This window comes from Gracilinanus agilis, chromosome 1 (assembly GCF_016433145.1).
Source record: "Gracilinanus agilis isolate LMUSP501 chromosome 1, AgileGrace, whole genome shotgun sequence".
Classification (NCBI taxonomy): domain Eukaryota; kingdom Metazoa; phylum Chordata; class Mammalia; order Didelphimorphia; family Didelphidae; genus Gracilinanus; species Gracilinanus agilis.
In genome coordinates this window covers 182,361,404-182,384,831 of record NC_058130.1, presented here as the reverse complement: position 1 = coordinate 182,384,831, position 23,428 = coordinate 182,361,404, and the positions used below count along the sequence as shown (strand labels likewise).

The following is a 23,428-nucleotide window of genomic DNA, read 5'->3' as shown; positions in this document are numbered from 1 at the left end:
AGCCTAAATATAGATTGCTCTTCAATGCCTTGCAAATAATCTCCCCAGCCTACCTTTCTCTCCAAAAGCTGAGGCAGGGCAGCCACCAAACAGTCTCATCACAGTCTTTTGCTTTAACAGCACTTTTCAGGAACATTTGAGGAAAGAAGGGTGACATTTTGGGAGATTCGGATTCCAATCCACTTGCCAAAGAATCAGGGGAAAAGGTGAGAAGGAATGTGCGAATAAATAAAGAGCTGTGTTTGGCTCTTTCTTGCTTCTTGAACCAGCTCTTGATTGCCATTCCTTCAACAAGCTCTTCTTTGACATTGAAATATCTCAATGGAACCATCCCCCTGGTTTGGTGGTTTGTTCTGTGCAAAGAGAGTAGTCAGTGGTGGATAGAATTCTGAGCTAGAAGTCAGGAAAGATCTGGGTTTGAATCCTGCCCCTTGCACTTCTCTTAGCTGTGTAACCATGGGCAAATCACCTAAGATGAACTGGTTTTCTCATTCATAAAATAGAGATAATAATACTAGGACCAATGATTCTAATACCTACCTCACTGGGTGGTTGTGAACCTAAACTCAGATAATATATGTAGAGGGCTTTAGAAGCTTTTTGCAAAGTTGTGTTTTGAAATAATCTAGGGATTCTATATGAATTTTGAGTACTGTAATAAACCAGCTGTAGCTGGAGGAAGCAGGAGCCTGAAGATAGATAGCCTAATCCTTTTCTATGAGGCATCCCTGCCCTGCCCATTGAAAACTGTGTCCTTGGCAAAGCCACACATTGGCCAGTTTGTGAAGTCTTTTATGTAGAAACAAGCATCACTTCCTTATTATAATCTCAGATTACTGGAACAAAAATGCCAATCCCTTTGTGTTTTGAAGTATTGATGCACTTTACAAAAGAAGGAAGGGAAGTAAGATTGGTTTTATGAGTCGCCCCCCCTCCCCCTCCAGTGGTGGTTTGATTAAACAAGAGGGAATGTCTGGCTCTGACATCTTGACATTTCCCCAGGAAGAGACCATATTTACTTATGTAGGCTTTTCTGCAAAAAGGCACATGGCGCCATGTCAAAGCTAATATGAACTTAGGCTACAAATTTAGAAGCGTGGTCTCCATAATGAGGGAATTGATCAATAAAATAATAATCTATTAATTGTGAGGCACTATGTTGAGCTTCGGGGATACAGTACCATTAATCACTGCTAGCCCTCAAGGAGCTTACATTCTACTAGGGCAGGGGTTTTGCAGGGAGATATAATATGTACAAATAATGTGAAATTATACTATAATTTAAAAAGAGTATTTTAAATTCAAATCCAAATTTAATTAATTAAAATTTTATACATAAATTTGTTTAAATTAATTTAATTTAAAGAGTATTAACTGGTGTGTATGGGGGTGGGGTGGGATATAGAAGCAGAAAAGACCTCAAGAGGAGATTGTACCTGAGCTAGGTTTTGAAGGAAGGAAGCTAGAAATTCTCTACAGTATGAGGAGAGAATACATTCCAGATAGAGGGGACCAGCTGTGTAAAGATATAGAGGGCATGCGTGGAGAGAAGCTAGTTTGACTAGAACAGAGAGTGCATGAAAAGAAATATTAAATACTTTACAATATTCATTGGAAAGGTAGATTGTGACAAGAATGAAGAAGCCTTCAAGTGCCTGGCTATGGATTTTATATATTATATATACATATATAATTTTATACATTTGTATATTATTTTAGAACCAGTAGAGAGCCATTGAAGATTTTGGGGGGTAGATGAGGTTGGGTGGCATGATCACATCTGTATTATAAAAATAATAATATGGCAGTTGTCTAGTAGGTGAGTTAGAGATGGGACACTGGGAGGAAGGAGGCCAATTTATGAAGTTATTGCATAGAAGCTTCCTGGTCAGACCACATCTGTCCAATTCTAGTATCATATTTTAGGAAGGACACTGACAAAGTTGAGGACACTCAGAAGAGTGTGTGAAGGGAAGAAGGATGGAAAAAGAACACAGGCCTCTTTTATTTGCCTCTTCACATTATGTATGAGATTATGAAGAGCAGAGTTAGCATAATCAAGTAAAAATACATTATTCAGTTTACAACATATTGAATAAATTTTTTAAAAACTTTTATTTTTCTCCAATTACATGTAAAAACAATCTTTAACATTTATTGGTTTATTTTTAATTTTGAGTTTCAAATTCTTTCCTTCCCTTCCTCCCTTCTCTCCTTTCTGAGAAAGTGAACAATTTTATATCAATGTTTTATGTTCAATCATGTAAAATATTTTAATGAATAAATTCTTTAAAAAAACAACTTGTCAAATGGCTCATTTTCGTGAACTCATTCTAATCTTGTCCTTATGTCACCATCAGTAAAATGGGGGTTGATTGAGGGGAAAACAAGATGGCTAGTAAAGCCTCTTTTACCTGTGCTATTTTATTTATATTTATATTATTGAAGTGATAATAGTAGTAAAGGAATTTGAGATAATTTCACATGAAGATCAATTGAAAGAACTTTAGAGTCATTTGGCCAGGAGAAAAGAAGAACCTGGGGGGATGGGGATGACAGAGTTGCAAAAGAGTGTTTGCAAAATTTGAAGAACTGTCAAATGGAAGATTAGAATTGCTTTTTCTTGATCTCAGAGAATAGAATTGAACAGAAGTTACAGGGAAGTTCCATAAAAAGAACTCCCAATAATTAGCATTATTATTCTAATAAAAGGAAGTCAAAATGCCTGTGGCAGAGAGGAAAAAAGAAAATTCTGTTACTGAAGGCTTTTGAGTAGATAGAATAATAGATTTGGAGTCAGAGGATATGAGTTCAAATTCCAACCCTTCCACTTCCCAGTTAGGTTACCTTGAATAAGTCATTTAACCTCTTTTGGCCTCAGCTTCCTCAACTGTAAAATGAGAGTGCTGGACTAGATGATTCTTCAAATCTATTATCCTAACATCTTAAGAGGATGGTATTAGGAATATTTTAGAGGGAATTCATGCTTTTAAGTATGAGTTAGAATACATGATTTCTTATTCCCTTCTATGTATAGTGAGGTGTGGAGCAGGGCAATGGTATATATATATATATATATATATATATATGCTGCAGTTATTCTTTGCTTCTATATGTCCTCACCAACCAACATGCTTATGGTCCCATATTTTGGGTCACACCACCCTTAAAAATGAGAATGTCCTCTGAAGTTTACTCTATGGAAAAATCCAGAGAGATGAATTACAACTTAGGTAGGGGGTAGATTTGTTCCAGGAGAAGGCAGAAAAAAGAGGAATCTCACTTTACATGTGTACCTATCTTAGACCTAGTTCTGCCATTAGGATAAGTAAACATTCAGGAGAGTAGTCCTGATCCCATACAACCCAGGGAATGAGCCAACTGGGAAGCAATTCAAAGAAGGGATTACCTGCCAGGAATAGAGCAGTGACTGAGGAAAAGCTAGGAGACATTATGGATCTTGAACCTTGACTCACTAACCATTGATGCACTGGGAAATGTGGACTTAAGTGGGTGATACTTGGAAAGATGTCTGTCACCTTTCTATGGGCAAAATAAATGGGAAGAGAGGAATATAAACACCTGAATAAATGGTCTTTAAACTGGGTTTTCTTTGAGTTTTTGCCTAAACCTGACAGGATTTTTGAATCAAAATGTCTGAACTATATAGCTTTAACTCCTGGGTTGGTTTGTCTGTGGACCAAGAAAGGTCTAGCCTGGGTATGGGAGGAACAGGGTCATTTGTCCTGCCATGGTTTTTTTTTTGTATATATTTGATTTATATATATATATATACACATATGTGTATATATATATATATATATATTATAATCATGAGTAAGGAATTTGACACGGTGAAGCTGTGATTGATCCCATTATCCTATGCTCATGTAATTGGAATCCACTGAATTCAGAAGGAAAAAGAAGAGGGAAGCTTGGTTGATTAGGGTACCACAGAAAAATGCAATTGGATAAATCCATGTACACCACACCCATCAGCTAATTAGATGAGTCTTGGTGATTGTGGAAGGGATTGAGAAGAGAGTCACTTAGCTCCCTGAGTACCATAGAGAGAATTGTCATTTTTTTTTTGAGTGACCTCTGGTTTTAGGTAGGATGCATAACCACCCCTATGAACACAGAGTCACCTTTCTGAACAGGATCAAGCAATGGGGTAGTACCACCCCCAGTGTTTAAATATATAATTCTAGGTCCTGAACCATTAAACCAATTTCCTGCCTACTCTATGGCTATGGTGATGTGGGAAAATATGTTAGGGACATCAGAGAACAAAGAGGAAGCACGATGCTCAGGATATCTATTCTTAAGGGATGCTGAGCCCAGTGCACATCATGTCTTCTTTCCTTGACCTTCCCAACAGCATGATGCTCATTTTAATTGGTTTTAAATTAGAGTTCAATATAAATGCAATAGATTATCATATGGTCCCTTTTATGCATGTGGAAGCAGTGGGGTTATATTGCATATTGAAATGTAGAAAGGGTAAAATGGAATATATAGATCTTTTTAGAATCAATAGTTGTCAACTTTCTCCTACCCATGTCTTCTCTGACTTGTTTCTATCAAAGAACAAGGCTGAGAAACACAAGTTTTCCGTATCCAAGAGGGCAGCTCTGCCTATTCACAGACAATTTTGAAAGCACCGAGTCCATTGGTTTTAAAGTATCAAAATATTTTAGTTGTGCTTGTGAAGAGCATAGGCACTCTTCCCACATGGTGATGATAAATGGAGACAAATGAGACATGGTGAGAGTTGAGAAGGATGGGCATATTTGGTTGTGGGCTAGGGAAGTTAATTCTCATCCACTAAGACAAGTAAATGAGAGCAAGTAGCAGATAGAGAGCTAGTCTTCAAATCAAGGAGACTTGGTTTCAAGTCCTTATTCTGATACATCCTCATTGCAGGACTGAGGGCAAAACTTTTAATCTTTTAGGGCTTTATATGCAGCCTTCCGTGATTATAAGATGCAGAAGTGATGTTCATTTACTTTTGTAGAGGATGTTTCCTCACCCATGAATTCCATATACCAATGAAATCTCAGGTCTAGGGACATCTGGGAGGAAAACAAGCTCCTTCCCCTATAAGGGCTGTAAATGCAGACAAGCTAGACATGGTAAGTGCTGAAAAACATTTGGTAGGGGGAGTTAACTCACTGAGTCGAATGTTGTTGCCTAAGACAGACAAATATGACTCTTAAAGACAGTGAACCATAAATGTCACAACTTAATGAAAGGTTTTTCCTAAGGAAAGCCACATGAACTTGGCCTTGTGCCTCCAAGGTGCATCTTATTTTGAAAACTGGTTATTACCTTGGCATTCTCCATTTTAATAAAAGTGTCACTAAATTTCTTTCCGCACCTGTATGTTACAGCAAGTACTCTGTTGCTAATTAAAGGAGAGACAGATGGCGGCAGGTACAGTTTAATTTTACAACACTGACTCCTTCAAGGCAATTAGACTCATCGAAGAGAAACTCTTTTTTTCCCCACTGGTTTAAACCAAGAAAGATCTGACCTGGGAAGGCTACTGCTCTTAAAAGGGCATGGACACCTATTACTTGCCTAATCCTGTCAGTTTTCAGCCCAAGAGGCATCCTGGGCTGATTAGGTTAATTAATTAATTCATTAATGACTCTTAATAGGCCTCTAAATGAATTTCTCATTTCCCTGACTGGGAACTTCTTAATAGACTCAGACAGAACAACACCACAAGGAACCAGAATAGCCTTTGGACTGAATTTACTGAAACTAGGCCGACAGCCAAGGTTTAAAGTCTCCTTTCTCCTCTAGGGAAGATACTGCAAGGAGCTTCAGCTCAACAAAATAAAGTAAAATCTCAGCTCACAAGGGGTGCTGGAGGAATAGGGGTGAAAGGTAACAGTTCTGGTGAATTTCCTTTTCTAGTGAATTCGGGGTTAATTAAAAACTCGTTTTTGTTTTAACCTTTGTTGGAAGTTTCTCTGGAACTATTAAGTTAACTTTTTTCCCCAAAAATAACAACTGACATTTATATAGCTCTTTAGGCTTTTGCAAAGTTGTGTGTGAGTACATGCATGTGGGTATGTATATATATATATATATATATATATATATATATATATATATATATATATGATGAAACAGTGAAAGAATTAGCTATTCTCAGTAATACAATGATCTAAGATAATTCCAAAGGATTGACGAAAAATGCCATGTCTCTAGAGAAAGAACTGATGGAGTTTGAATCTGCACCGAAGTGTCCTATATTTTGGTTTCTTTCTTCATTTTATTGTTTGAGTTTTCTTACACAAAAGGACTAAAATGGAAAAATGTAAAATCTATATCAGCTTGTTTACTGTTTCAGTGACGGGGGGAAGGAAAGGGAGGGAGGAAGAGAATATGGGCTCAAATTTTTAAAAAATAAATTAAAATTGGTTTTCACATGTCATGGGGGAAAACAAAAGAAAAAATCAAGTGGGAATTAAAGTGGGGAGGGAAAGGGGCTATAAATAGAGGATTCTGATAAATTACGATTTTGCTGCATATTGGAGGGGTTTATTAAACCACTCTAAGAGTGTGGCACATTGCTGGCCACTGTTCTAAGTGAGTCAAAATGCAATGACTGTTTCCATGGCCTTTACAATGTAGGGGAAAGAAGAGACAGGGAGGGAAGGAGATAAGAGAGGGAAAGGTCAAAAAGTTGTGGCATATGATTATGTTGGAATGCTACTATGACTTAAGGAATGATTAACAGATTAATTCAGAAAAACAGGAAAGCCCTACATGAATTTATGAACAATAAAACCAGCAGAACCAATATATGGCAATAGAAATATTGTTTGAAGAATGACTTGTATTATATCTACCTCCAGTGAATGAACTGATAAAGAGAAACAAGCAACATATAATTTTATATGTACATATATCTTTTTATCAAATGGTTCCTTTTCTAATGTAGGGAGAGGAGGAAGAGAGGGAGATACTTGGGAATTTTAAGGTAATAATCAAACAAATAAATGAATCAAAGAATCAAACAAACAAATAAATAAATGAAAATTTAAAAAAAATAATAATAAAGCAATAAGAGCACTTTATCATGGAAATGTCACCATAACAAATGTGTGTTGATTGATTATTATATTCACACATTCCTTTATACCTGATATAGACCCTACTCTCCATTGCTACTACCCAAACACTTACTCTTTCCATGTGAGACAGTGGGTCACTAAAACAGAGTGGACACTCAACTGGGGTTCAGGTGATATCAGCTCTAATAGCCCTGCCACTAAATAGGAAGTTACTTTTTCCATTCTGGGACAGTTTTCTCAGTTATAAAATAAAGCTCATTGTAGGATAATGTCTGATACCCTTTCTAGCTCTGAAAGGTCTGTGATTGACAATCATCAGATAACAACATCTCAAACTCAACTCTAATTCAAGTCCTAAAAGTAAGTTCTGACTTAACTCAGATACTCTTTTCTTAAGGACCAATTGCAGCAAGGACTTTCTGCATTTTCCTATGCAGTTTATAGGAAGTCACACAAAGGCACACTGTGCGTGTGTGTGTGTGTGTGTGTGTGCACACGTGCACGCACGTGTGTTTCTGCATACTTTCAAAGTGCATTTGGCAAAGGCAGTGATAGGTTAGGAGGGATCCAGGGAGGCCACTCTGGAGGCCAGAGAATGGGCTGGAGTGGGGTGAAGCAGGATATCCAGATGTGCTCTGATGATTTCACTTACTGTGGGCCTCTACTCCCATCTGTCCCATTGGAGGAGCAGCTGGATGCCTCAGAAGCTGTTTCTCCTTTAGGACTTCCTGAATATGCAACATCTTTTCCAGCTGCTGAGAATTAGGAGCAGTTTGTACCTGGTGTAATAAGCAATTTGTTTAATTTGGTAGAAAAGGGAATGGTTCAGACATTGCTTTCCTCCCTTCTTCTTTCTCCCTCTCTTCTTTTCCACTGAGAAAGTGTCTGTTTAATAAATAGTCGTGAAGGGGAAGAGGAGAGGGAGGAAAATTGGAGGAGAGAGAGAGAGAGAGGGAGGGGGAAAGAGGGAGGGAGGGGAAGAGAGGAGGAGGGGAGAGAGAGATATTCTAGGTCATGGCAAGCTCTGATACTATGGCTAAAGAGAGGAGGCAGACAGGTCTGTCTGAGAGAAGAAAAGCTGGTTTATGTGTTATCCTTCTCAGGAAGAGGTGCATCAGTTATGAGGGAGAGACAACCATGTGGGATAAAAAAAACCCTGGAGCAAAGTTGGAGGTACATGTTGGATCCACTCTTATTTCTGTTTCAAATCTTTCTATAGTTTAATCCTTTGAAAATCAGCAAGCATCTATTAATAGGACATTGTAAAATCACTGTCACAGTCATTCCATGATGGGGGCTCAAGCAGTGGAGCATACTTTCCAGCGTGGGTAGGGTATAGTGGAAACAATATTGAAATTCAAATCAATAGAGATCTGGGTTTGAAGCTTTTTCTGACACTTACCAAATGGGTAACCATGAGGTAACTAAAACTCTTTGTGCCTGTTTCTTAATCTGTAAAGTGAACATCATAATACCTATGGTACTCTTTCATGTGGTTATTGTGAAGATCTCTTGTATATAAATGAAGATCTCTTGTATACATATACAAGAGATCTTCACATATATACACACACACACATTACACATAATGGTGCTATATATGTGTGTGTGTGTGTTTTTTTCTAGGGTAGCTGTTGAGAAACCAAGTGAACAGGGAGGGGTCCAAACTTCAGAGTTATTTGGACTTCTTGCTCTGCCTTTTGGAGTAACCCTGCTTGCCAGTTGAAGTTTTGTACCCCATTCCTAGAGTGCTCAGACCCTTGCTCATGCCTCTTAGTTTCTTTGGCTCCTTCAACACAGCTCAAATTCTACCATCTTTAATGAACCTCTCTCAGTCCCCCTATCTACTAATGCCTTCCCCTTCCATCTTTCCCTATGCTTTTTATATATTTCAGTTACCTTGTTATTTATTTACATCTCGCCTCCCCCATTAAAATGTAAGCTTCTTTTGGGGAGGGGTTGGTTTATGCCTTTCTGTCTATCTCTAAGTACAAGTGCCTGGTTTGCTGACTGACTTAATAAATCCAACCTCCTTCCCTGTCATCTAGGTAGAAACAAATCCTTGTTCTACAACCTTTCTGCACTGCAGAGTTGTTGCTCTGTGACCTTCTGTTGAGTACAATTCCTAAATGTTGTTTTGTCTCCTTTTTTTGTATTGTTGTTGTGTAAGAAATCAATAGACCTGGGTTCTAGTACTGACTTTGCCACAAGACACTTGTAGATAAGAAAGTCACCTTTTTTCTGAACTGAAGTTTCTTCATTGATTGGAGATACTTATGACAATGTCTTTATGGCCCTTTGTCAAATACAGTCATAGTTATATGATGTTTGACTGTTCTTGACCCAAGTGTAAGGTATACATTTTTAGGTAAGCAGTAATTCAATTATAACTAAAAGATAGCTCCATCCAGCTCCTTATAATCTTGCTAAATAAAACTTAAGGAATTTAATCTGCATCTCCCTCATTCTAGCTTCTGGAGTCATGATCTGAGTTGAAAGTTATTTATTCACCCTAACTCAAATATCAGAGGCAGGCCTGTAGAAGTTTCCCTGGTGCAAGGAAAGGCAAGGCATTTAAAACTATCTCTTTGTTCTGATAGTCTCCTGTTGTGCTGGCTGGGTGTAGCTTACATTTCTTTTATGCCTGCTTGATATTTGGGTTGAGATAAATTATTTTCAGTTCCTATCATGCCTCAAATTTCTAATACTAGGGCTAAATTATGGAGATTCATTTAGCAAGACCAGAGGGTTAATCTTACACTTTTACAGTAACACCAAATAAATACTCTCCTGGATGACAATTTTAGACCTGCCCCATTAGGACTGTGACTATGTTTGAGAAAGAACCATGACCTCATTCCCAAGCCCTGGTTGATTTTCTAATGTGCGTCTTGTCTTGAATTACTTCTTAACTTCTGTGTTGCAAGACAGTTTCTCTGCCAGATTCACTAACTGCCTCTTTTCTTTTTTCTCTACCCTCTCCCCTTCCCTATCCCACCCATCTTTCTGCCCTGTATAGCTGACAAGGTCAACGATGACTTCTACTCCAAACGAAGACACCTGGCTGAGTTGGCAGCCAAGGGGAGCCTACCGCTTCATCCAGTACGGGTGGAGGAGGAGCCACCGAGGGCTTTTAGTCCTGAACATGGCCCCACCAAGCAGAACGGACAGAAGTCCCGGGTCAACAAACTCCACACGCACCCCTTGGCCTACAACTCCACCACCAACTTCAAGGGCTGGGACCCCAATGAGCCGTCCCTCCGGCGTCAGGCCTATGGCAACAAGGGCAAGCTTGGCACAGCAGAGCCGACCTCCAGCGAGCCACTGGCAACGAGGAGCCAGCACTTCATGCCCTCACAGCCATACTTCATCACCAACAGCAAAACAGAGGTGACTGTCTGAGATTGGCATTGCAGAGTGCATCCTGGAGAGCACACTCAACTGAGAGGCAAAAAAGCAAAATCTAAAGAACCGCTTCCCTCCCCATTTCCCCCACGCACCTTCACACACAACACTTACAATCAAAACTGACAACCCACTAACTGATGACTTGGAAACTCGCTTCTCCTGGGTTACAACTGGAATGCGGTCAATGGGCAGCGGAGGATAACCAAGACAGGGGCATTTAGCAATACACTGAAAGAGAAATTGAGATTGTGGATTTCACAACCTAGGCAGTGTCAAACTCACAAGCCCAATCCGTGGGACATTTTTTTTTCCTTTTTTAAATTCAAAATTGGAATTCTTGATGAGAAGTAGCACAATCCAGAGAAACTTTCCATCCATGTAAACCATTTGCTACAAGCTATCTGATCTTGCTTGTGAGAGCAAAAGAGGAAGAAAGCACAGAGAGAGGGAGAGAGAGAGAGAGAGAGAGAGAGAGAGAGAGAGAGAGAGAGAGAGAGAGAGAGAGAGAGAGAGAGAGAGAGAGCGCGCAAGCACAGGAGTACTCTCACATGGGACAGAGGGAAAATATATGAAAATGCATTGCTTTGGCCAGGAATTTTGTATCAAAGATCTGAGTTGTTAGTCAATTCTAATAATGGATGATCAGGACACACGTACCTGTGATAAGCCCAGGGCAAAGGAACTTAGTCCCAGCCCTCACGCTTACTATGCTTTCATATCATCACTGTCGGAAGCAAAAAATAAACAGACCCTGAACCCACCAATTGCAAAGGAAAAGGAAAAGAACAAGAAGAGACTATTTCCTCTGATATCTCTAAAAACTGTTGCAACTCAAGTAAAGGGGTGAACTGTTGGGTGGGAGGGCAGTGATTTAGAGAGTATTCAACCTTTTTATAAAAAATCTCTCTATAAAAACATGAAGAAAAAAACCTACCTTTTCCCTTCACAATCTTCAAATTAAGAAAGACCTTGACACTTAAAAAACAAACAAATAAATAAATAGCAAACCAATCGACAAAAAGACAGGTTTGTAGGAGGGGGCAAAGGGGAGTAGCTGCCACTTCACCCTGGGTTTGTGTCCCCCACCTCTGAAAAGGCTGTCATCTTCCAAGGACAGAATTGAATCTCACTTAACTGTCTGTTTCTGACTTTCCTTCACCTTAAGCGTGCTGCTGAACTTCAACTGCTTTGGACTGAAAATGACTTAAGCGTGGGTGGTGCCTTCAATGTGTCACTGGTGTTCAATGATAGTCTTGTTTTCCAAGTGCAACCTGTGTTCCTTTAGGCTTCTTTCCTTTTGTTTTACTCAAGTAGTAGAGGTTGTTTTCATACCTCCTTTCGTTAGCCAGTTCTGTTCTATCACTTTTCCTCTATCCCCCACTCCCATCTCATTCACCAAGTGGCTGCAATGCTAGGGGTATGTAGGTAAGAAGACAGCCTCTCCATGCTCATCTAACCCTCAAGCCCTATGTGCTGTGATTCACTCTCTTCCCAGAACTCTTTTGGACTACACTTTCCTCAGAGGGAATGCCTAACCTTGTTTATCATAATTGGCTTTGAAGCACAACACACCTCTGTAGACTAATGACATGTTAGAAGAAAGACACCTGGATCTCTTGTATTGTTTTGCTTAGCCTTGGAGAGAGAATGAGGGAAGGAGAGAGAGAGAGAAGAAGGAGGAGGAGGAAGAGGAGGAGGAAGAGGAGGAGGAAAAATTGAAGAGAGGTGGCTTCCAACTCAAATAACTTAATTTTACAATTTGTTTTTCAATTTAAAAGCATTTATTTTTTTCTTCTTCCCAACCATCTCCACTGAAAAGGAGAGAGAAAATGAAAATTCTATGGGAAATATGCATATTCAAATAAAACAAATTCCATATTGGCCATGTAAAACTGAATTTCTTATTCTACATCCTGAGTCCATCACCTCTCTGTTGGGAAGTGTGTAGTGTACTTTACTTTGGGTCCTTGAGTCTTGGTTATTCACTGCATTCATTAGAGTTAAGTCTTTCAAATTTATCAAATACCATCTTAAAATCAGCCACTCTTTCCCCACACACACACACCTCCCCCCTACCATTTTAGCTGGTAATGAAGCAGCCACCAAGGGATTTAGTGCTGCTCTGGTATCTTGCCTGTTTTCCACCAAATGTTCAGACCCAAGAAGAACAGCACCATAGTGTCTTGACATCCCCTGGATACAAAGGGAAGCCTGCTGAACCTCTTCCTAATACCAGCTCATGTCTTCAGCTTCTCTTCAGATGTTTTCCTAACCTCAATTCCAAAATTTCTCCTCTTTCCCTTATTCTTTTCTTTCACTTCTCCCTCACAGTCTACTAGAAAGAACACTGAATGGAGTGTCTGGAGAACAGGATTCCAGTCCTAAGCCTGTCACGTGTTACTTGTGTGGCCTTAGGCAAATTTCTTCATCTTCCCAGGCCTGTTTCCTCATCTGCAAAAATGAGGGAATCAGACTAGATGATCTCTAATGTCTGCTCTAACAATCTCTGATTCTAGTTCTCCTATTTGACTTTAGTCTCTCCCTCAAATCCCTCCCTTTCTCCTCCACTCAACCCATTCTCTCTATCATCCAACATAACCTCTTATTCCCCAAATAGCTCCTTGTCTTCCCTAACTCTCCCTTCCTCCCAATTCAACCCTGCCTCTTTCTCCATTAGCTTCTGCCTCCTGACTCGCCTTTCTTCAAAAATTTCTCCTCCCTGAATCTCCTTCCCTGACTTTTAGCTTACAGGGCTATCTGTTCCTGGTTGCCTGAAACAGCCTACATTCTCTTACTCCCTGCCTGTCTTCTCCTGAGGAATTGTAGGAATGCAAGTGGAGACCCTGAGACCTCTGAGTCTGTCATCTCTCTCTTGCCAAGAGATCTGAACCTTGGGAGCCTGAGAGCAGCCTTCAAAGAGGTGGGGGCAGCAATGGCACCAAATGAGTTGCTGAAGATACGGGATAGAGAGTCAATGAACTGGCCTCCTTGCCTACGGCCAGCTCTGACCATGCCTTCCTTTCCTGGAGCTAGGCTAATAACTGGAGCTTCTCCAAGGAAGGGGCTCTTGGCTGAGATGTCTCCAGATGGGAGCTTCAGGCCTTGCTCTGTAACCTGCTGCTATGCTGAAAGGCAAGTTGGATGTTTGGGGTCTATGGCAGAGATGGAGAATCGATAATATATTGAGGGGGGGAGATGGGGAGGTGGGGCAATGCTAAGAGAGAGAGAGTCAAAGATCGATGTGATGGGCCAATTTCCCCTGCCTATCCCACCTGCCTTTTATTTAGTCCTGACTGCCATCCCAAACGGGCTGTCTGACTCCACGTCCTGTTGGGACCGAAGGTCTGTTAAAATCATCAGCTTTGGGCTACACCTGGCAACTGCATCCAAGTCTCTCCCCCCACCCAGGTTTTTGTGTACTTGAGCATATTTTATGTGCAAATATTTTAGTAACTGTATGTTCTGTAAGTAACCCCGTGTTAATACTTGTTAACAATTGCAGAGTTTATGATACCAATAACACTTCCTACAATAAAGACAAAACGTTTGTTTGTTTTCTAAGAATGTTTCTTTGTAAACATATGTATTCACTATATTAATAAGAATTTCTTACCTGGCAATAAAAATGGATTATACGTGATGCTTCTGTCCCACCATGTGTCTTCCCCTACCTCATAATCTTCATTTCACTTCAGCAAACAAAACACAAGCAGGGGAGAGAGAAACAGCATTTGGCAGGTGCAATCAGACCCCTGGTAACCAGAATACTTTGCAAACGAGAAGGTTGTGGTGACTTAAATTTTCTACTTAACTGAACATTAAACAAAATTTAAACAGGTTTTTGGTATATTTTATTTTTACCTCACCTTCATTTCCCATTTTTTTATGCCTCCTGTCCCTTCTGCTCTAGAGAATTGCCCCTTATTACAAAAGAATAAAAAAGAGAAAAGGTTAAAAAAAACCCTGATATTATATGTAATGTTCCATGTCCATTAACCCCTTTCCTCTGCAATGTAGGGAGTGAGGTGAATTCAATTTTTTGGGGGGGGGGATCAGACATGGATATTATAATATGACAGTATTTAGTTTTGTATTTTGGGTTTCCCCCCATTTACATTGTCGTCATTGTATATCTTTTTTCTCAGTTCATTGAATAAGCTCATATAAATTTTCTCATACTCCTCTGTATACTTTATATACGTAATTTCTTACAGCATAGTAATAGCTTATTATATCTATATAACACAATTTATTATTATTATTAATATTATTATTATTAAGCCATTCTATAATCGATAGGCATCTACTTTGTTTCTAGTTTTTTGCTGGTTCAAAGAGGAGAGGAAGACATTTTTCTTTGAACTCTTTATAAAATTAATCTTATTCACGTCTTTGGTTTTCACACCAGTTATTCCCAGACAACTCCCCTCGATACATACGCACATGCTCGAGTGAGCACACAAACATACTCACTGTTATTGAACCCTGACAACAAAGGGTAATCACTAAGTAAAAGCAACCAATACCTAACAAGTAACACAATGTCCCTGCAGTCCTTCACATATTTGTTGAGTAATATATGGTTTGTGAAGCACTTTTTACATATGTAATTTTTTCCCCATTTGATTCTCAGAAGCACCCAATGAAGTGAGTTCTGTTATTATTCCCAATTTTGAAAAAGGAGGCAACTGGGTAGTGACTCAGTGAATAGAAAGCTAAGTCCAGAGACAGGAGGTCCTGGATTAATCTGAATTCAGACACTTCCCAGCTGTGTGATCCCGGGGAAGTCACTTATTCCCCCATTGCCTACCACTTACCATTCTTCTGTCTTGGAACCAATATTTAGTATTGATTCTAAGATGCGGAAATAAGAAAGCTTGAGACTTAAAGAGGTTAAAACATTTACCCAGGGTTCATACAGCTAATAAATATCTGAGACAGGATTTGAATCCAGGTCTTCCTCATTTCAGATTCAGTGCTATATACACATACGCCACCCACCTGCCTCTGATATATTCTCTGTGAACCTTCATTTTTAAGTCTTCCTAGAGACTCTAGTTCATTTTCCCAACTTAGGAAATAGAAAGTCCAGCAAAAAAAAAAAAGAGAATCTTTTGAAGATCAATGATTATTACACAGGACTATAGATAAGTTTTGTAAAGTTATGCTGCTCAGCATATCCTTTGAAAGATGGTCATTTTTCTTTGACTTAAGGACAAATATCATTTAATTTCAGTGATGTTTGCCAGTATATATTTGCTTGTATATCTTTAAAAAAATTGGTCCACTGGAAAACATTTTGCAATTCACTGAGAAATAGTAGTCATAGGCTTACAGAATCTCCAAATGCAAGTAGAGGCCAGAGATGGAGGGAGGTCTGCAGTTTTGTAGAAATCAAATATCTACTTCTTAAGAAACCCCTGCCAAGATGCACAAATCTAATCAAGCAGAAGTGAAGATGCTTCATGATAAGTTATTATCCTGTCTCTGTTATGTGCCTATCTGGACAATCCACTAATGTAAGTGAACTTTTTCATCACACAAAAACACCTACTCTTCTTAAGTCAAATTATAGATATACAGATTTCAGGGCTTAAGCAGCATTTATGATTTTATATGAATATGGTCAGTTAAAAAACACACACAAAAACCAAACCCTTACTGTCTGTCTTAGAATCAATACTAAGTGTTAATTCCAAGACAGAAGAATGGTAAGAATTAGGCAACTGGGGTTAAATGACTTGCCCAGGGTCACACAGATAGGAAGTGTCTGAAGACAAATTTGGACCCAAGATCTTCCATCTCCAGACCTGGTTCTCTACCCACTGAGCCACCTAACTTCCCTGTGAATACGGTGTCATTCAGAGCTCAGTGTCTCCCTCTGGGTTGCCTCTTGGACCATAGAATCAGAACTGGAAAGGGCAGTTCCCAAGAGGCCATCTAGTTCAGCCCACTCATTTTTCATAAGCAAACTGAAGTTCAGGGAGATTATATGACTTGCCCAGGGCCCCATAGCTATTAAAAGGGAGAGCTAGAGTTCAACCCCAAGTCTTCTAATTCCAAATCGTGGTCTTTTTTCACTGGACTTTCTTTACTGTTACCTCCTACTAAAGAAATTCTATAAGATGACTTATAGGGTTAGCTAAGATGCTTCAGTAAAAGTATTGGGCACTATTAAAGGAACTGAAGATTTGAATCACAGACAAGAGGCTGGCTTAGGATGCAGCCTAAGGAAAATGAATTTCCATGAGAAAGTGAGGACTGTGTCAAGGCATTGGTTCAAAAAACTCTTGAGTACAAATCTGGTCTTAATAATTCCTAGCTGTGTGACCTTGGGCAAGTCACTTAATCCTTACTGTCTAGCCCTTACTGCTTTTCTACCTTGGAACCAATACACAGTATTGATTCTAACACAGAAGGTAAAGGTTAAAAAGAAATAAAAGAACTCCTGAGTAGCCCAACCCAGCTGTTGTATTGTATTTATGACTTAAAAAACCTTGCTATCAGCACATGAACGTGCAGAGGAACAATGTGTCACCACCCCACCACCTTGACTTCCTTGCTCTCATTACTTGGATAATAGGATAGGGTGGCATGATGGTAAGAGCCATCAGAGTCAGGAAGCATTGTTTCTAATCCCTGTTCTGATACTCATAAGCTAGCCATGTGATGCTGGACAAATTCCTTTGCCTTTGACAACATCATTTTGCTCATCTCTAAAATGCAGGATTTAGACAAGTTGATTTTTTTCTACTCTAAAATTCTGTGATTCTAGGGCAGCAAGTTTCCACCATTGACTTTTAACATATGGAACTCATTATGGGTGCAACAGGTTCCTATTGATCAGGCATTTGATCAGAAAAGCCACTGATTAGAAGGGAGCTTTGCACAGGGGTAGAGACTGGACCTGTGACTTTATTGATATAGGGAACTCCTGGAAAAGGAAATTCTAATTCTACCATTGCAGGTTGGCACCCTTTCCCATGACTTATAGTCTTAGAGAATTATCTGGATGCTCTGAGAGGTTAAGGTACTTGTCCAGGGTCATAGAGCCAGCTTGTATCAGAGGTGGACTATCCACTATGGCACACTGTCTCTAGGACCAATCTTCTCTCAAGGCAGTATTTAAACACATAAATATTCAATTTTATAATATGAAGTAGGAAATGAAATAGGTGCAGCTTTTATTTTGGTGACTTTGCTATATGTCCAGTACATGGTGGTACCACGGATGTCATGATATGTGCAACAACACAATTTGGACAATGACAGCCATTCCCTTCATTCGGTGGACTCACAGTGAACTCCACTCTGGTGCAATGTGATTGGCTCCTTTCCACTAGCATAGACTATTGGTGAAGTCCAGATACCATTTGGAATTTCCCATGCAATTTAAAGAGTTTATAGCTTTGAAAGGGCACATTTGGGCACAATATATCACATGGTGTAAGGAAGTATTCTCCAATGGGGGGGGGTTAAAACTTGTTAATATAGGATTATTAAAGGAGGGAAGAGAAAACTACTATTACAACTACCACTACCACCACCACTACTACTACCACTATTACTACCACTACTTCTACCACCACTACTACAATACTACTACTATACTTCTACCACCACTACTACTATACTACTATATTACTACTACTACTACTACTACTACTACTACTACTACTACTACTACTACTACTACTACTACTACTACTACTACTACTACTACTACTACTACTACTACTACTACTACTACTACTACTACTACTACTGCTGCTGCTGCTGCTGCTGCTACTACTATTACTACTACTATTACTATTACTACTACAAAATAACTACCATGAGAATTAACCTTTTGAGATAGGCTAGAGGGTTGAATCTTGGTTAGGTCTTGAAGGAAACTAAAGATTTTAAGAGGTAGAGATGAAAAGACAATGCATTCTAGAAGGGGTAGGGGTAAAGCTTATGCAAGTCCGTGGAGGTAGGAGATGGAATCTCCCAGTTCCACATATAGTAAGTGGACAGAGTAATTAGTGGGTTTCCCTCACTTTAAGTCTTTAAGCAAGGGCCAGATAATCACTAGATTCTTCCTTGGGAATGGATTGAAGAAGATGACCTCATAAGGGCATTTCTGTGGATTCTGTGGGACTGTATGTGTGTGTGTGTGTGTGTGTGTGTGTGTGTGTGTGTGTGTGCAGGAAGATGGAAGTGGAGGGGGCAATGAAATGTCAGGGATGACACAGCAGGGGTATTACTCTCATTGATGTGTTATTTCATGACCCATTTTTTTTAAAAGCTTGGATTTGTTAGCCCTAAGCATACTTGGCAGAATTCATAGCTTTCCTTTACTTCCAACATCTGGTACTTTTGCCCTTTGACCACTTCTAGCAGTCTGGTTCTAATGAATCAACATTTTCTGTGTGTCCATTAAATATGGATTCCCTCCAAAACTGTTGTAGGGTCAGTTTAATTCCTTTGTCCGAGGACACGGAGGGTAAGACACTGCCAAGTCTGCATATGACTTCCTTAACCTTAAATCTGTCCACTTAACCCTGGCAAGAGAAATTTACTTAATCACCAAGGCTTTTCTCAGAGAAGCAGACATGGGACCACTGAGAAAAGCAGCAATTGAACTGGGATTAAACTGAATGCCATCCCACTTGGCCCTGGTGTCTAGATTCCAGGATCTGGTTCTTAACCAATAATGTCACATCACACATGTCCTCAAGTACTTCAAATATGTATTTCTGAAATGTGTAGTATAGCAGGTATTCTACACTCCATAGGATAGACTATTAAAGTTCCACCTTCAACCTCCAAAGAGCACTAAATTGCAGGACAAAGACTATGACCCAGCTTTAAAGGAGTTGGACCACATATATTCACATATCCTTAGATGACTCGGGGCATCCATATGTTGTATATCCTTGGGTGACTCAGACCCTATTCTCCTAGCCCGCAACTCTGGTTCCCTAAGAAATGTTTTTCTCTATGTTTTCCTCATAGTCAAGTGATTTTTATATTTTAGGCATTGCCTTTAGTGACAACAATGGAGAGAACTAGGTTTGGAATCAGGAACCTGAACTCAATCCTGCTTCTGATGTTTACTAGCTGTATGATTCTAAACAAGCCACCTAATCTCTTAGCTTCAGTTTCCTCATCTATAAAATGGGGATAATAATAGTGTCTACCACCACCACCACCACCACCACCACCACCACCACCACCACCACCACCACCACCACCATCACCACCACCACCACCACCACCACCACCACCACTACTACTACTACTACTACTACTCTACTACTACTACTATCACTACTACTATTTTTTTATTTTAATTTAAAAAATTTTTATGTTTACATGATTCATTTTCTTTCCTTCTCCTCTTCTCTTCCTCACTCGCAGAGTCAACAAGTAATTCTACTGGGTTATACAAATTTGTTGCTACTGCTGCTGCTGCTGCTACTGTTGCTGCTGCTACTTCTACTATTACTACTTGTACTACTACTACTATTACCACTCCTACTCCTCCTACTCCTCCTATTAATACTATTCCTCCTCCTTTTACTTTACTACTACTATTTGATTATTACTTCAACCGCTACTGCTACTACTACCACCACTACCATTATTATTACTACTACTGCTGCTGTTGTTGCTACTACTACTACTACTTCTTTTATTACTACAACTACTACTGTATAGATGGTGGGACACAGGGATTTGGTTTCTTAATTCATTATATTAAATTATATACATACATGTGGATATATGTATGTATGTATTGTTGTGAGGAAGATTAGTTAGTAAAAGTATTGGACCTAGCAGGAAGGGCTGGAGGATTCCAAAATGGAATGAAGGAGCAGGAAGTAGGGCTTGTGCTCTGAAAGAGACTCCATTTGTGGTTGGCCCAAACTGTTGCTAGCCCTGGGAGATCTTAGAGTTAAGGACACCCTGCATCCTGATTCTGTGGGATCCTGAGTGGTGGTGACTTTCAGCAAGTGGACAAGACCTGCAGAGCTGCTCCAAGTGGAAAAGGGGTTGGGCTCTGGTGGACAGTATCTCAAGCACACTCTCTCTACTTGGGTACCTTGGGCTTTTGGCATCCTGTGATCATCTTTGGATTACCATGAGAACCCTCAAAGCCACCCTCAGGCCCTTTAACTGTGCTGGTCAAACCTGGCTGGAACCAGGTTTGAAGCAGCCTTCCCAGTGATTCCAGAACTGCTCCTTTAAGCCCTGCCTGGCTTTGGTCAATTAGATTTAGAGTAGACAAGTCCTCCCCTTGCCCCTGTGATTTGACCTTTAGGCTTTTAAGTGCAGAATCCCCTATCCCACTTTTACTTAGTTAATCATAATTAAACTGCTAAAACCCTTACCTTGCCTGCTGGTTCCAAAGACCCTGGCCTAGGGTGAGCTGGGTGACCATTGGGGCCAACTGCCATTCTTGATTCTTGGTCTCCCTATCCTGGCTGGTCCTGTCTCTCCTTCAACCCAGTGTGTGTACCCACAAACCATTAGGACACATTTTACATCCCTGGTGTCCCACCCTTTTACAGTATAGATCAATATATATGTTTATATATACATTTGCATTATATAGACATATGTCTCTATAGACTTATGTATTATGGCATTTATCAACTTAGTTGGTTATCCAAAGAATCTGAAAGGTAGCAAAAATTTTTACTAACTACGTATTGAGACTGAATTGAGATTATGTCTATGAGCTCTCCAGTAAAGAGCAAGAACCAGTAAATAACATACCAGACCTGCTTTGGGTCTATATTACTTCTAAGAGATTTCCACATTAGCAGGAGTTTTTGTCTACATACTCATTTGGAAGACATGCTGCAGCAAGGATCTGGTGAATGCCCATATGAAGGAGTGCATTCCACATGGACTGATAATAGGTTCTAGGACTTCAGACTTACAGGAGCCAGAGGAAAGGAACCTCAAAGTGCCAAATAGCTAAGCTACTGTTTTGCATGCTTGGATTGTTAATGAAAAAAGGGAATAAAGAGAAAAATAGTTATTAAGTGGCTACTATGCACCAAGTATTGTTTTAAGGGTCAAAAATAACAAATACACAAAGTAAGACAGTTCTTGCTCTTAAGGAGTTCTAATAGGGGAAGATAATATATTTGAGGGAGTGATGAACAAGGATGTGGTGTTTCGGTCTGGTAAGTAACAAAGACGGTCAGTGGAGACACAGGGCAATTATTCTTTGTAGAAATAGTCACTTCATTTAATTGCTCTTCCAAAAGTTAAAGACTGAAAGTAGGGATCCAGCATAGGATACCCTGATCAGCTGCCAAAGTGGTTTTCCTAAAGCAGAAATCTAACCAAGTCATTTCCCTTTTCAAAAAACTTCAATGGTTCCTTATAAGCTCTAGGATTAGTATAAACTATTCATATTGTATTTCTTCATATTTCATATTTTATTTCAATATTCATAGCCTTTCACAATTTACCCCATTCTCTTTCCAGGCTTCTTGCCCCTCCTTTTACCCTCTGTACTCTTCCCTGTAGTGATGTCTACTTCCTTGCTCTTCCTTGAACTAGACATTACATCTCTGGGCAATTTCATTGGTTCTCTCTCATTCATGGAATGCTTTCTTTCCTCATCTCTACTTTCTGACTTTCCTGGCTTCCTTTAATAGCCAGTTAAAATCCCACCCTCTATAAGAAATCTTTTCCAATCCCTTTTAATTCTAGTATCTTCCTTCTACTGAGTATTTCTTTTTTATCCTGTATATAGTTTATGCATAGTTGTTTGCTTGTTATCTCCCCCATTAGATTAGGATGGGGCATTTATTTTTTAAATATTCTTATGCTTGACACATAGTAGGATCTTAAAAGACATTTATGAATTGACTGATTGGATCAAGACTGGCACAGTGAATCTCCTACTCCCTAATAGTGAAATAGACATTTTGGGAGATGTCATTAACACCCTGAGGGTGCTTCTTTTAAGTCTGGTTTGCCAAAATCTGCATTTTATACTCTGTATCACATGTGCTGAATGTATTGTTCTGAGCCTGCTATCCCTATTGAAACAACAATCCTGTCTCATATTTGTCAATTTATCTAATAGCAAAGAAAATAAACCTAAGGCAAGTGTAATAGAGGGGGCAAATCTGTTGTTAGAAAGAAGATAACAATTCATTTCTACATCAAATGGAATTTTTTAAACATTTCCTAGTATTTTGTATTATCTGAGCTGGAAAACTTTTCTATTGGTGTGGATGATAGAGAGCTGACTACATTTAGTCAGGTCTTATTTGTAAAAATTATATCCTTCCCTTTCCCATCCCCAGAAGTCTGGCTGGGGTTTTTTCTGGCTTCTGAAAGAGCACTTCTTATTACGGGGAATGAATAGCTTAGGCCAAGGGATAATCTGGTTCAATTAATTCATCCATCAATACTGTAGCCCTTCTAGTGTAAAAAAGCAATACTTCTTAAAGGGATTCCTGCTATGGAGAAATTCAATTTAGTGTGTACTTTATTTACTCCCATTTGTTCATTGATGAGTTATCAATGATGCATGTCCTACTAAATTTCTCCTACTCAGTCCTTTTTGTTTTTTTTTAAGTGAAGAGAAGGGAAAATATTTCACAAAATTTCATAAAAATCTCACTCTCTTTTTTCCTTTTTTTTCAGTGGGGGGGGAGGATATTCTAGATATCAGGCTAGACATATGAGAGGCATATGAGATCTGGCATGTGAGAGGTACATAGCTTATCTAAAAAAAACTTCTGCATTAATTTGTTGCTAGTGGACTAAAACCCAGTCAACAGTGTGATAAGATACCTCCCAAATTACCATGACCTGAGACTACATTAATGGAGAGAAATATTTATTTGTTTGTACTCTGCTCTATTCAGACCACATGTAGAATACTGTGCTGAGTTCTGGGTACCATCATT

The 23,428-nt window shown here is 39.4% G+C and overlaps 1 protein-coding gene across 2 annotated transcripts in view; it reads left to right on the top strand.

Moving 5' to 3' along the window:
• SHISA9 (shisa family member 9) overlaps positions 1-10,493 on the top strand; it is a 438,903-nt gene extending 428,410 nt beyond the window's left edge. For both annotated transcript variants that reach the window (XM_044657332.1, XM_044657334.1), the window contains one exon: positions 10,111-10,493. In XM_044657332.1, coding sequence (XP_044513267.1) covers positions 10,111-10,493 — 383 coding nt within the window. The remainder of the gene's footprint in view (positions 1-10,110) is intronic.
• Positions 10,494-23,428: the final 12,935 nt, after the last annotated feature.